Source organism: Vitis riparia, chromosome 19 (assembly GCF_004353265.1).
Source record: "Vitis riparia cultivar Riparia Gloire de Montpellier isolate 1030 chromosome 19, EGFV_Vit.rip_1.0, whole genome shotgun sequence".
Lineage (NCBI taxonomy): Eukaryota > Viridiplantae > Streptophyta > Magnoliopsida > Vitales > Vitaceae > Vitis > Vitis riparia.
Genome location: NC_048449.1, coordinates 2,502,081 through 2,517,712, shown reverse-complemented (window position 1 = coordinate 2,517,712; position 15,632 = coordinate 2,502,081). Strand labels below are relative to the sequence as shown.

Sequence of the window (15,632 nt, the reverse complement as noted above, 5' to 3'; positions counted from 1 at the left end):
AAAAGGGCACCCAAAGACATTCCTAAATAGGTGGAGGGTAAATTTCCCACTTTATAACCAAATTCATCCGCCAACTCTCCCACATTTTCAACTTTACCAATTGGGATTAGTTCCATTTTTTCCATATTCACTTTTAACCCTGACAACGCCTCAAACCACATTAACAGCCAGCATAAGTGTGTCAACTGATCCTCTCTAGCTTCACAAAACACCAACGTGTCATCAGCAAACAATAAATGTATAATCTGGACCCCTTCACCCCTTCTTCCCCTCACAAAGCAAGGCATCAAAAAACCTTCAACAACTGCTCTTTTCATCAAACAGTTAAAAGCCTTCATCACTATTACGAAAAGATAAGCCCCTTGAGCATTGGAAAAAACCCGTTGGACTGCCATTCACCAAGACCGAAAAACTAACAGTGGATAAACACCACTTTATCCAACTATACCACCTTTCTCCAAATCCCATTTTCCCCAACACCGCTAGTAGAAATGACCAATCCACATGATCATAGGCTTTCTCGATATCTAATTTGCATAAAATTGCCCCGTTATTTCTTTTTAGAATTGAATCATTGCCTCATTTGCAATCAAAACTGCATCCATAATCTGCCGCCCCTCCACGAAAGCATTTTGAGACAAAGATATCACTTTGGCTAACACTCATTTTAACCTGTTAGCCAACACCTTAGCCAACCATTTGTAAAGCCCTCCCACCAAACTTATTGGCCTAAAGTCCTTCAACTCCTCAGCCTCCCCTTTCTTAGGAATCAACACTAGGAAAGTTGCATTCAAGCTCCTTACAAATCTCCCCATCTCATGAAACTGTCTAAACAAATTCATAACTTTCTCCTTCACAAAGTCCCACGCAAACTGCCAAAAGGCCATTGAGAAGTCATCCGACTCTGGTGCTTTTTCTCCACAATAGGCTACCAACGCCTCAAAAACCTCCTCCTCTAAAAATGGCTTCTCCAGCTTCTCCACATCCCCCATTTCCAGCCTATCAAAAATTAACCCATCTATACTCGGCTTCTATTCACCTGGATCTGTCAACAGGGCTTGAAAATTTCTGTCAATCTCTTCTTTGATTTCACTTTCCTCAGTTAAACTTCTCTCATTCACCTTTATATTATTCAGTTGATTCCTCCTTCTGTGAGCATTTGTCATTTTATCAAAAAACTTTGTGTTTATGTCCTCTTCTTTCAGCCATATTTCCCTAAACTTTTGCCTTCATGAGACTTCTTCCAATAAAACCCATTTCTTATATAACTCCATTGCCTCCTTCCTAACCTCTTCTTTTTCCATTGACAGAGAACGACTCATCTCTTCCTTGTCCCAATAATCTAATAAAAACCACGCTTTCTGCTTCTCGCATTTAATCTGACCAAACACCTCTTTATTCCAGCTTTTTAACAAATGTTTTAAAGCCTTCAACTTTTCAGTCAAGATGAAACTAGCTGACCCGCTCACTTGAATCCCCTCCCACCACTGTTTTAGCACCTCTTTAAAGCCCTCACTTTTCAACCACATATTCTCAAATCTGAAAGGCGTGGGTCATCTCCTCATTCCTCCCCCATCCAAAAGGACCGAGGCATGATCAGACACTGGCCTAGCCAGAACAGTTTGGACCGCCCCCTAGAAATGAGATTCCCAATCCTCAGAAATAAGGAATCGATTAATTCTTGACTTTGATCAATTATTGAGACCTCCGCACCACGTGAATATCCCCCCTTAAAGTAGCAAGTCCCTTAAATCTAGCTCATTGACCACCTCTGAAAATCTCTTCATCTTCTGGGACAAACGGCCCCCTCTGTTCCTCTCATAGGGGAATATGATCATGTTGAAATCTCCTGCTACGCACCAAGGTTCATTCCATATCCCTCTAATTGTCCCCAACTCACTCCAAAGTTCTTATCTTTCATCTTTCGCTGTGGGCCTATAAACACCTAAGAAACACCAACAAAAATCGTCCTCACAGTTCTTAAAAAGGCACGAGACAGTAAATTTGCCCACCTCCATCTCCTCTAATTGCAATACCCTGTTATCCCAAAACACCAAGCCCCCCCCCCCCCCCCCCCCCCCCCCAACTCCAAGCATCTTCCAACCCCAAGGTTTTTAACCAAACCATTTGACATCTCTTGGATTTTTGTTTCCTCTAACACACTAAATCAGCCTTCTGTGATTTAATCACCTCCTTTATTATTTTTCTCTTTTTCCTATCATTTGCCCCCCTTACATTCCACGACAGGATTCTTAGTTTCATCTAACAGCTTCTTGGTGGCCCCGATCCCCTTCTATTCCACCATAATTCACCGACCACTCTAGTTTCTTTAACTCCCGATCAAATTTCGACATTCTCTGGTCTTTCCTCTTTTTTTCGATGACCCTCTTAGATACATCCCTTCTTTCCCTAATTCTGTTGAGAAGTCTCAAGATCTCTCTTTCAAAGCACTCCATAGGCATTCCCAAGCACTAACAAAATCTTGTTATGCAACTATACCTCCAAGACTCCTCGTCATCATCTTCTTTCTCAACCCTATCATCCCTCCCCTCTTCCCTCAAAAAAGAAATACCCGCTCCCATCTAACCATCCCTTTCTTCCGCTAGATACACTCTCAACAGAGTAAAACTTAATCTCCCTTCACTTTCCTTCACCACTGAACCAATATCACACCTCTCCTCCATCGCCATCACAACTCCCTCCCCCCGATAAATTAGATGAAAAAGAAACCTGTCCCCCCTACAAGCACACCACATAAGGCTTAAGAATGGAATACCTGGCATTTTCCTTCATAAACCACTCGTCCGTGATGGAAGCCCTTCCAATCTCTCTATTCTCCGCTGCATCAACCATCTCACCAGGCAGGAGCTACTCTTCGAACCAATTTACTGATAGCTGTTGACCGAAAGAAGCCCTAACTTCTTTTAAACTACTTTCCTTTGTGGGCCTAAAAGAATGGCAAGCCCACAATGCGTCACTTGGTTGTTCCTCTGAAAGCCCCATATTGGGCCTGCAGTCCATCCCATCCGGCCCAATACAAGGCGGGCTTAAGTTGCCATCACTGTAGGCCCGCCCCGACCCTTCGCTGGACTGCCCCTTTTCCCAGCAGTCCTGTGGCCCACTTACCTTCTCCCTCCCTTTTAAAGCCCAGTCCATATGGGCTTGAGTGACTTCAAACGTGGACTTACACTAATCAGTCCTAATAACCCCTTCACTTAAGCCCACCACTCATTTCCCTTTTCCACTTTTCTTCTTCCCCAAAGCTGAAAAAGTTTCAGCTATACCAACCGTCCCATCACCATCAAGTTTTTCTTCCCCTCCAGCTTTTCTGACCGAATCTGTGCCCATAACCTCTACAACACGCCACATTTCCTTTCCTTTGTTACTGCTACTCTCCACGCGTGAACCCACTTCTCTATCTTTCCTTGTCTTCTCTTTCTCTCCCACATTCATCTTCTTCATCGGCACCACCTTAGATAACCATGGCAGCTTCTCCCACCACAGCTGTAATGCATAGCAGTAATCATCAACCGCTAAATGTATAGTTCTCGAAAAAAAAAAAAAAAAAAATCCCCCTGTTTTTCACCAAAATTCTAGCCCACTGGAGCTGAGAGCAATTCTTTGTTTCTCCATCCACCTCAACAAAGCCTCCACAATAGTCTCCTATTCTCTTAAAAATTTCTTCACTCTAGCAGTGAAACGGGAGTCCCACCACTCTTACCCATACCTCTTTTGTTTGGCTACCTGTCTTTAAGCAACCCGCCTCCACGCTCCATCTCACTAAATGCAACACTTTGTCCTTATATCTTCGCGTCCCTCTCTTTAGTGTTCTCTCTGCATCTTCTTCATCTTTGAACTCCAGCATCATGAGAGGTCCTCCCATACTCAGCACTCTCAGTCCTTTTCTTAAGTTCCAAACATGCTCCCCCCATCTTCTAAACGTCTGCAACTCCAGCTCCCCCACTGACTCGGTCCCCCAACTACCTACAAGGCACCTGCCCAGTCCCTTCTCCCTATTCCTTAATCCTCTCCCTCCAACTTGAAGCCATAAAGCATCTCCTTGCTTTCCAGTCGGCTCCTTGGTCACCTCTGCATAAGACTTCTTCCCACTCATCGCCTTCTTTTCATTGCAACTTACTTCCTTATTTTCTATTAACACCCCTTTCGATTTTGACTCACCTCTCGAGGCTTTTTTCACCTTTACTTCCTCTTGCGTTGCTACCCCTAAATCTCGTAGTTTCTCAGCAAACAAAGCCCATCCTCCTGGTATACCCTTACGTTCGGGAACCACTAAACAAAACCTCTTGGACTCCACATCAATTATCTCCCCGCCCCATTTTCGCGTCTTTCCACTTTAAACTTTCTACCCTCTTCCTCCCACACTTTTGCTAACCTTCCTTTCCTTTCCTCCCTGCAACATTCTTCAAGCCCTTCTAGAAATTTTCTCAAACTTGTCACCCCAAATTTGATCCAGGAAGATAAACCTCTACTCCTTTCCACTATGGTGCCTCATATCTTCCCTCTGGCTTCCTCTACTGAAACCTCAAACGTCTTCGACTCAATCGCAAACCACTTCTTTCCCCCTCTCATCTCATCTCTCTCAAGACGGGATTTATCTTAAATCACTAGGCTTTCCACAATAACCTTGTGGAAGGATTATTCAACATTATTCAACATTGTTATATTGATAGCCAAAAAATTCATCATCTTGACTCTTGACTGGTTCTTCCAGAGCACCCCCCTCCCTAGCCACCCTTTTTTGTTCTCTTCTTTTTGTCATTTGATTCTCCCATTCGTACATGTTACATCTAGTGTTATTTATTCATGGTGTTCTTTGTGTGATAGGCAAGATTTTGTCAACCTCATCTCATTGGTGAGATTACGTATCTGAATTCTGAAATTCTTGTAAGTTGTATTGGTAAGAAATGTACAACCAATGGACCCCGGTGAGGCCAATTTTTTTACAAGGAGAAACAATTTTGGTCTCCCCAGTTCTGTTAAACAAGACTACGATTACAGATTGTCAAACTAAAGAAAATTTTTGCAGCAATTGGGATTAGCATGCTGGACCTGCTCATGGGTTTTTTGCTTGCAAACAGGACTTTTGTGGACTGGGAGCCACATCGATGTCCTGCTAATTTGAAGTTGGGAACTTGGTGAAATTGGACAAAACATGGAAAACCCTGCATTGTACTTGCTTCTTATGAACATGGTGAATTTCTAACGTGTTTGATTCTGTCCTCTCTAATCATGCAGGTGATCAGCAGTGTTGTGAATCTGAAGCTCTACTTGATCCATTCTCACTCGGTCTTTCATGGTGTTCGCTCTTGCAACTGCAGATATTTCCTCACCAATCTTCTTCAACAGGTTATGTTTGTTGGCGGGCTGAAACTGATGGAGCGGATTTGAATTCGTGTCAAGATTATGCATAATCACCACCAGAATTACAGAGGAGACGAACATTGGTATGGGACCAAAAATCCACAGCAGCAAGGTGACAGCAAGGTATAGAGCCCTTAAGCCAACTGACCAGAAAACCCCACCTCTTAACATTGCCTTTTGCACATATTTCACAGGTATCTCACAGTTTGGCATGCTTATGAAGAAATTCACCTGAACAAAGTACCTTGCAGACTGAACAAAACAAGCAAACGCCAGTAGGAAGCAAGCGAGAAGGCTGATGTATTTGATGGAAATCGTAGAGGAGCTTGTGTCGCCATAGATAAAACCACTCTTGAAGATGTTCTGGGACGAGCTTCCGACCCATGCTCCAATGAGAGAACTCAGAGTTAGGGATATTGAAGACATGGAAGTTGCCGCGGACATGTTGCTGCCGATCACGGACATCGCTTGCCCTCTGTCCTTTGGTTCAACCTGCAATTACCCATTAGAGTTATCAAGGACAAAAGGTAGAACACAGTTTAAATAGCATATTCAAAGCACTTCTCTTGATCGCTTTCACTTTCTAGCGCAGAAGTACTTTGAGCCCTTAAAATTTAAACCTTGAATTCAGCTGAGATTGGTTGTATATTCAAACCTGCAACATCCTCTCAATCCATGTTCTCTTGATGTGATTCTCATAGCCAATTACTGTTGTATCAGTATGCTTTAGGCATCTGTAGAGAAGGTAGAGATAGTAGCCAAACATGATCAATAACCCACTTGGAACCAAGATCAAATCCAAGTATTCCTCCTCCCAACCCATTCTCTCTCTCCCTCTCACACAACAAAGTATGTAGATTTACAGAAACTATGGTTGATTTTAGCTTTTCATTAGGTATATATTATATATAACCCCACAACAATGGGGTGGGTGGATCAAAAGGAATGTTTCAAATTGTGTTTTTTAAAGGAGTAGGTGATGTCTGAGAAGACCCACAAATGAGAATTTCAAATGGCTGGCTGGGCTTGAATTCCATGTTCCATGCATGAGCACTCCACTTTTGATCACATTGACAACTTGGTTTTAGGTCTTTTTCTTCTAATATTTCTTTGAATGGGATTGCATGGAAGTTTTTTAGGGCAAGTGTGCTATTGAGCTTAGTTGTATCTCATTATTATATTGGGGGGAACTTTTAGTTTGGAGATAAGAATGTTTTGAATGGAAGCTTTGATGCAGGTGGGTTGTAGGCAAGAATCAAATTATTTCTTTGTTTTTACTAGCAACATGGGAAAAGATTCTAAAACTATAATGCTGCAAAAGGGAGGATTAATCAAATGGAAATCACTTGTTTAAGATGAACCATACATAGAACCAACACAATAATAAAAATAGTTAATTAAAAAATTATTTTAATTTTAAGTTAGGTTGATGGTGAGATGATTTGGTAAAAGAGTGAAGACAAGTTGATCAAAGAAAATAATGAATATTCTCTAAAGCTTTTAGAATTATGATTATTTCTCATTTGAAAATCACCAAAATCTTCAAAGCCAAAGTCATGATAAAGATGAGCCAAATTTATGTTACTTTAAGCCTTATTCATGGTTTAGATAACCATAAGACATCTCAAATGTTATGTCATTAGACTGATACCTTTAAGGGAAGTATAAAAGATACTTTCAACATGACCAAGACAAGTAAGAAAATGAAAAAGTGCTAGTGTAGTATGAATAAATGAAAGTGCAAAAATAATCTCTTATCATCAATTTTAAGCTTAAAAATGTGGTGGGATTTTGATAAAATAAAGTTCAAAACTTTGGTTAGGTTGGGATTTATGAGCTTCAATGAGAATTACTTGTTACATTTATGATGGTCTCTTATCATGTATAATCGAAAAGAGGAGTTTTTCTTACCTTTTGGAGTAATTGAGAAAAATTATAGTCAATTCTTTAAAACCTAAGAGGGTGTTTGTTTTTTTAGCTTTTTGCTAAAAAAAAATTGCTTTTAGACTTTAGGTTGTTTGTTTTTCTACTTTTTCATGATTTATTATAAACTTTTTGTTGAATAGAAAAAGTCAAAATATTTGGCTTTTTCTAAATAAAAAAAAAATAACATTCTGATTTTTCTTTACCTTTTAATGTTTAATAAAAATAAAATATTATAAAAACAATCTATCTAATACTTAATACTATTAAGTATTAAAGTTCTATTTAAAATTAAATTAAAAAACAAACATCACCTAAGTTTTTTATATTTATGTTATTTTCTTCTTTTCTTACACAGTGAAATATCAATGGTCAAGTTCGTTTTCCTATCAACGTGCTCATAAAAAAGACATTGCTAAAAGCTATTAGGGTGCATCTTGGAGCAATTATCGACCGTTGGTGCTTACACATTGAGAGGCTATGGTAGTTTTATAATATGTCTACATGTCACTCTCTAAATCAAATCAAATTTTCCTTCGTCTCTTTCTAATTTACTTATTTTAACATTAAACTTTTTTGTCAATATGTAATATTTTCATAGTAAAAGGTAATTCTATCATTCACATGTAAATATTATTTCGTTGAAATTTTTGAAAATATATATATATAATGAACAGAAAATAGAGAAAAAAAAATCCTCTTAACGTGTTGAAGATAGAAGTTTCAAATATAATCCCATATTTTTTTAACAAGATTTAACCATATTTAAATATATATATATATATATATATATATATATATATATATATATATATATATATTCCAATGTAATATAAAAATAAATATTTATTTAATCAAGATTTCTTAAAATATTGTACTTACCCTCATTTTCAAAAAAAAAAAAATCCAAATTTTCCCAAAAACCCTACATGCACGAAAGCTTGGGCCAATGCCCCCACCTTTGCCAATGATGCCATCTGGTTATCATATCCATAGATATGCTGTCAAAATCACATGAAAGTGTGTACACACTGTGGCCTTCCCAAGAAACAATTTCTTTAATTTTTATTATTATAAATTTTTTTTTTTCATTATTTTACATAAGTAAAACAAAAAAGGAAAGAACACCCATGAACTAAACAATCCAGCTTCACAACTCAACTTTTGGGGTCTACTCCTTTATGGGGTTCTTGGCCCCTTCCCCATTCTTTTTCATTTGGAGTTACTTCTTGGGAACATGTTTGGTGACACAGATTTTAAGAATCTTCTCTTTGTTTCACTACACTACAAAAGGAAAAGTTTGCAGTAAAGAAAAAATAAAAACCAAACAGCCCCCTTAACATAAATGATGAAATGATTGGTAAATTTAAGCCAAGTTGGATTTGGGATTTTTGGTTCCTATGTTATGATTTTACACAATAAGATCCTCTTTCAAATTTTAGGTTGCATTGGAGATGATTTTTTATTTTTGCTTCACCTAGAAGCTAAAGACAAATTCAATCATAAATAAAAAATTTATAAAATATAAAATAATTTATGTGTATATAGAAACGAGTTCAGGGAGGGTCTGAAAACGATGTCGGGTATTGTGTCATTCCACCTATCTTCGTTAATATATAGAGTTAAATAAATTTTTAATTACAAAAATAAAATATAAGAATCCTTCAAAAATAAAATAAAAATGAAATAAAAAATACTTGAGATGAATAGAAGATTTAAATGCAAGATTGTGTGAAATGAGTGAAGAGGAATGAATGTAGCTTCACTTGAAAGAAATGCAAGGATAAATAATAAAAAGGGCAATGAGAGAAAGTGGGCCAAAAAGCCCTAAGCCCCACTCTACTTCAAGTGGATACTCCCACATGTGTGGGTACCCTCTCCTTGTCCTTGCCCTTGTCCCAAACCCTAGACAATAAAAGTGACCCATTTTGATTTTTGATAGGACTTTTTTGGCTTTTAAAAGCCCTTTCTTTTTCTTTTTACTTTTGGGGAGATTTTTGTTGCCTTTAGTACCAAAGTCTCTTTTGAGGCTTCCTTTACATCTCCATTTCATCTCACTTATGGAAATTTTAGGGTTATGTTTGGACAACATCAGATTTGTATCCCGGGTCAAAGAATAAAAGAATGAAATCTAAAATCTTGACCGTCAAAAACTTTGGCGCCAAAAACATGCGACCTACCAGCCAATCACTGCCGTTTCAATTGTCACACTATGTAACGGTTCAGATTGACTCTTAGGTTGGGCCTCGATCATGTTCTATTGCGGTTACCTCCTTGAGCTGTAGTCTATTATCGTATACAAATACACACGAGAATTCTACGAAGATCAAAACCATAAGCTTCACCACGTGGCAGGACAGTATCCGTACATCATACCAAAATAACAAAGAATATAAATCATTAATTAAATAAAAATTTACATACGTGACAGAGCAGTAAAATCCTTTTCTGCAAAACTACACACAACCCTATGCGGCTTAAAACCCCACTCCAGCCGCGCCGACTCTGGGGCGATGCGGCTCCAGCTTAGGGTTCTTCCAGAAACAGGCATCGGAGGCGAGCTTAGCCGACGACCTCATGGGCTCCGACTTGCAGCGGGTGAGCACGAAGGGCTCGTAAGCCGCGGCGTTGACGAACTTCTGCTCTATCATGGTGGCCATGGAGGCGCCGGCGGCGGCAGCGGCTGGGAAGGAGCAGGAGGAGCGAGGGGGCTGGTGGAGCTGCTGCTGAGTAGGATTAGAGTCGGTGCTGAGGCGGGTCTTGGGTTGATCTGGGCCGTTGTTTGGTTTGACCAGCTTTTCTGGGTGCCATCTGATGAAGTCCGCACTGTTGACCCACGTTTCTTTGGAGACCTCCATTGAGAGCTTCGGCTCGCACATCATCAGCAGCAAACAGTCCGGCAAGACGGCGGCGCCGGCGCCGGCACCCGTTGTGGCGGTGGTTTCTCCTTTTAGATTTGGTTGTGTTTCTCTCTCGTTTGACTTTTGACCGCCTTCATCTTTGAGGGGCTCCCGTGCCTTTTGGTCTTGTTCCGGGTCGGGTCGCGCATGGGTCGCTGTCCCTTCTTCTTCGACTTCTGAGACCATTGACTTCTCTGATTCCTTTTCTTCGACCGTTGCTCCTTCTTCTTCGTCTTCTTCTGCTAAAGCTTCTGCTGCTGTATCTTCTCTGCTTTCTGGTTCTGAATGTACGGGCACCGGAGGTGGAGGTGACGAAATGCTGGGTCTTCTGTCTAGAGATGATGCTGGGTGGTCTTCTTCTTCCTGTTCTTCGTGGCCCTCAAGCAACTGGGTTGGTTCAATCTCTTCGTTTTCAAGAGTTTCAGAATCCACAAGAGGGTAAGGAGAAGACCCAATTGACACCATTTCTTCCGCTTCTTCTTCCTGCCCTTGTGCTTCTTCTTCGGCTTCTTCTTCCTCTTTCTTTTCTTGATTCTCTTCCTGAAGCTCAAATATTTCTGGGTTTCTTTCCGGTGTGTCCCCTTGGTCATCTTGTTTCTCTTCTTCCTCCTCGTTTACCAAAGTAGCTTTCTCTTCTGAAACAGTACTGTTTTCTTCTTCAATCTTCTCAACTGATACACACTTTTCAAGCACTTCATCAAGTTGTTGTGGCGCTGTTTCTAGTTCAACTTTCGTTTGTGCATCCCCACCTTCCTCTTCCTCCTCTCCTTCCTGTTCCTCTACTGCATCAGCATACAAATCTACTTGTTGGTGCTCGTTTCTCTCGTATTCATCTTCTTGATCTTCATCTTCATCTTCATCTTCGTTGTCGTCTTCTTCTTCCTTCGGAAGGGGTGACTCCCAAAACCTATTGGCCAGCGCCGCCATTCTCATAGGATCAGATCTGCATCTCATCAACAACAAGGCATTCTTCGGCGGAATACAGATGCTTACCCTCGCTTCTTCTCCGCCCACAGCCTCGTCTTTCACTTCACCCTCCTCTAACTTGATCTCAATGTCGTCCAGCACATGCCTCCTTTGAAACCCCTCCATTGCTCTCTCGTCCTCTCCCACCACCAGCTCAATCTCTCTCCCCTTTTCGCCTTCCTGCAAAGCCACCAACCACCTCGCGAACACAGCCCCACAAGAACTCGTACTCGCGCCTCCGCCGCCGCCGCAGCCACTCTCCCCAGTTCCCTTCTCTTCCTTCTCTCTCTCCCCAGATGTGCACGAGGAGCGACACGGAAGGAAGCAGTTGAACTCCGCCCCAAAAGCCCTCAAAGCTTCACAGATCGTTAATGGCAGATGAACCCACCTCTGGTTCCTATGCGGCAAACACTCCTGCTGCGTCTGAAGATGATGGCCATGACCTTGATGAACAACCCCCCCTTCAGCCGTGTGCTCTAACTTCCTAAAACTCACCTCCCCTCTTCGCTTCGACCTCGATCTCATCTTCTTCCCCTGCTTCTTCGTCTTCACTCTCACCTGCCCAATGCAGGTCACCTTCGGCGAAGACGGCTCCGGATTCTCAAACGCACACCCCCTCTTCTTCCCCGCTGCGGGAAACATAGGCGAAGACTGGCCCCCCTTCATGCTCCCGTTGCTCCTCAGCCTCCTGCTCAGCGACGAAGACAGCGAGATTTGAGGCTCCCTGAGCTTGTCCGTACGGCCCGGACTAAGGATGGACTTTGAGGAGATCTTCATTGACGACGAAGTAGAAGAAGACGAAGAAAAACGTGAAGTGAAGCAGATGAAGAGCTCGCCGGTACTACTGCCACTACTGTTGTTGTGGTGGGCCCGCTCTGAATCCATCACTCTCCCTCATATTTCACACATCCATCCACCCACCATTAAAGATCGCTTCTTTTATTGGGTGAAAATCACAGAAATCGCTCTAAACCAGTGCAGAGAAGTAGATAAAGCTTCTTGTTTTTTTCTGTACTTACTGTACAAATGCATCAGACGATGGGAAAGTGGGGTTTAAACGAGAGGTGGAGACAGAGAGAGAGAAATCATCAGAGAGGGTTTAATGGAAGACGACGATGTAGGGTTTGTTTTGGAGCTGAATGTAACGAGCATCCTTCACCTTGGCTTCATTAGCCTTTTCACGCATGATTAAACTGTGTGTTTGACGACAATGCCCTTTCTCTTCGGCCCACTTTTTTTTTAAAACGTGGCGACCTCTGATTGGCTAACTGTAATTGTCAAACCAGATAAGCTTAAACCCCACCCCATGTTAACTAAGCTGGTGTCCATGTCTACCCTCTTCATGGACTGAAAAAAAAATTGTTTTTTTCAAATAAATACAATTAAATTTAAATTAAAAATAAAACTTTTAGAAATATATATAATTTAAAACCTATTTATAAAAAAATTATGTAAGTTTAATAATATTATTATTTAAAAATTATTATTTAGATTTCAATATCAGTACCGCTATATTATGATAGTAAATCAATATTGAAAAGAATTTCAAATATATACAAAATTTATTTTATTTTAATTATAAATTTAGTTCCCCTTTTAAAACTTTGATTTAAAAATAAATGAATTAATGATAACTATTTTAAATTTAAAAAAAAAAAAACCTAACTCTAGAAAAAGTGGTTTATGTATAAATAGGGAGCACATTGTTAGGATGGGGAGTGTGGCAGAGGATTGGGGCCTCACCAACGTGGCCAGATCATAGACAGGGAGAAGGAGATAGGGACAAGGACAAAAAGAGGGAGATGTCCTTGGGAACATCAATAACCCTTCGTGTGGAAGAGCCGTTTTCCGCTTTTTGATATGGACACACCCGGAGTGGTAGTCCCGAAATTAAACCAACAATGAAGGGGGGTTTGAAAGCGAGGTCACATGGGGAAACTGAAGAAGAATCCAAGGTGACACGTGACTGGCCTCCGAGAGAGGCCCTCATGAGGGCTATTTGGCATGAATGAAAGATGATGGATGAGTGACACTCTGGCCCCACGCGCCTTATGGTGAGTGAACCAACATTCTCCCCCTTCAACCATATTGGACCCATGTATGGTATAAATTATAAATGCACCTGTTTTTTATTCCGTACCACTTTGTTTTTTTTTTTTTTTGAGAAAAAAATAAAATATTATATTATAATTTTTTCAAAATAAAAATAAAAATTAATATGACATGAGATCAACTACAATATAATGGATATCTACTAAAAAAACGAGACAATAATAATATGTCGTCTATGTATTTTATATTTCATATATTTTGATCTTATTTATTTATATTTTATTTCAATTATTTATATCTTGATTTTATTGTCGTCTCGTATATTTATTCAACATTCAATAACTTAGATTTTATTATTAATTTTTAATGCGATATCGTTTGTTGAGTTGATACTATTTGGTTTTTACGTAAAATATATATATAATTACCAAAAAAAAAAAAGGAAGATAAAAAATTTCAAGAATAGGGTTAGGCATAATTTGAGGAAAGAAAGAAATAAGGAGGAAAATCAAAGAAAACAAAGGGTAAATTTATAACTTATGGCAAATTGAATAGAAATTTAAAATATTAATTTTGCCAACCAAACAGAATCCCACGCGCGCTAAAAGAGAGTGGGCATGTACTGTTCAAAACCCAAACGCCTCGTTGGCAGAAAGATATGCGCAATGTACTATGCGTCCACGCAAACACATAAAAAACCGCGCACGACTGGCGCGTGAGGGGTAGAAAAACAGAGACGTTTCAATCAGCTACCCACGCACCACATGCTCCTCAACCAACTCACCCAATAACTCTTTGCCACATAAGCAAAAGTTTCCTAAAATGCCCTCTCGTTAATTATTTTGCCTGTGTGCTGAAAAACCATTGGCTGATTTTATAACAGGTTGTGACAGCGTCTGCAGTGGATTATTCAAAATGAAGATGGCAAGGTACAGGTATCAAAAAAAGGGAACCCTAACTTCAAAGTGAAATGATGGGGAAAATAATAAGTGGGTCAAGGTTCCTTCAAAGGGATGTGTTTGACCAACATTTACACTAGAAACAGACAACACAAAGCATTAAAAGTGCTTTCGAAAGCTTTTTTATGTTTTTTAAAAGCATTTTTTTGGCTTTCTAAATCTACCCAAAAAAAATTATTGGTAATATTGAAATGGGTTGGTACCCATTGAGGATAAGATTGAAAAGCATTTCAATTAACTCAGTGGGTACCATTGTTTTGTATCCGAATTTGAGTGGTCATCCCCTTCCTTGGTATCTTGGGTTCCATTTAACAAGCATCACTAGTTAGATCCTTTCACATCTATTATGGTTGTATTATGGAATATGAATGTGTTGGTTTGATCCAATTCGACGTTTAGACAAGTTTAATTAATTATTTTTAATATTCAAATTAAGTTTAAATTAGATTTTTTTTCAACTTAAACTCAGTTTTGGTTAGATTTGAGTTAAGGTTTGAACAATCTAATCTTAATTTAAATTGAATTTAATATTTTTATAATGTATATTACCCTATATAATAATATTCATTTTATTTTTATATTATTAAGGAAAAAAATCATATTATATTATTTTGTTACTGTTTTAAAATTTTGTTTTACTTACAATTTAAATTTCATATAAATATATTGAAAAAAATTCAAAAAATATTATAGATGAATTTTGAATTATAAAATCTAATCATCTCGGATTCAACCTGATCAATTTAAGTCTAATTTGAATAATTTAAATTCAACCCAAACTAAAAATGATATTTAATTGAGGTTGGGTTAGACTTGGTTTTAGTATATCGGATTAAAAGTTGGGTTGGGTTGAACTTAAACTTATTGTTTCTTAATTCAGGTTGGACTCGAGGCACTCATCTACCCAATCAATCCATCCAAATTAAAATCTTATTGAATATTATTTTATATATAGTCTCATTACTTTGTATCTTGATCTTATCATTTTTTACTTTAATCTCATTTATTTATATCATTTTCTCATACACTTTCAATATTCCAAATTTACACTTCGATGCGCACTGATTCGATACCTTAGATTTTTTCTATTGAAATACTTTACAATAAATTAAATAAAAATAAGAATAATACATGTTAAATCTTTTATAGTAATACCTTTGAGTTCAAGCATGCAATTAAACCTTAAATACATATTTAGAGTAAAAAAAATATAATTGAAAAACACACACACGAAAAAAAATGTCATTAGAGTATAAAAATGGGTGATGACATAAAAAGGATATGACTAGAATAGAAAATGTAGGAAAGTATCATGAGTATGACCATTGAAATATCATGTGGGCTCCTCTTAGTTTTACAAGGTTTTAAACTTTTTAAATCCAATAAGAATTGGGGAATTTTCTGGATTCTAATTTGTTAAAACAATTTATATTAAATAATAATAAAGTTA

General features: G+C 38.8%; 2 protein-coding genes and 1 long non-coding RNA gene across 3 annotated transcripts; 1 reads left to right on the top strand and 2 right to left on the bottom strand.

The window, feature by feature from the left end:
• Positions 1 to 5,229: 5,229 nt before the first annotated feature.
• LOC117909364 lies at positions 5,230 to 6,231 on the bottom strand. Its single transcript, XM_034823384.1, has 2 exons — positions 6,038 to 6,231; positions 5,230 to 5,874 (listed from the first exon to the last, which is right to left on the bottom strand). The coding sequence occupies exons 1-2, from the start codon at positions 6,203 to 6,205 to the stop codon at positions 5,245 to 5,247; spliced, it is 798 nt and encodes a 265-aa protein (XP_034679275.1). The 5' UTR covers positions 6,206 to 6,231; the 3' UTR covers positions 5,230 to 5,244.
• Positions 5,423 to 6,087, top strand: LOC117909365. Its single transcript, XR_004650345.1, has 2 exons — positions 5,423 to 5,505; positions 5,634 to 6,087. It is a non-coding gene; the product is annotated as an uncharacterized LOC117909365 (long non-coding RNA).
• Positions 6,232 to 9,620: 3,389 nt separating the features above from the next.
• Positions 9,621 to 12,315, bottom strand: LOC117909169. Its single transcript, XM_034823081.1, has one exon. The coding sequence runs from the start codon at positions 12,054 to 12,056 to the stop codon at positions 9,783 to 9,785; it is 2,274 nt and encodes a 757-aa protein (XP_034678972.1). The 5' UTR covers positions 12,057 to 12,315; the 3' UTR covers positions 9,621 to 9,782.
• Positions 12,316 to 15,632: the final 3,317 nt, after the last annotated feature.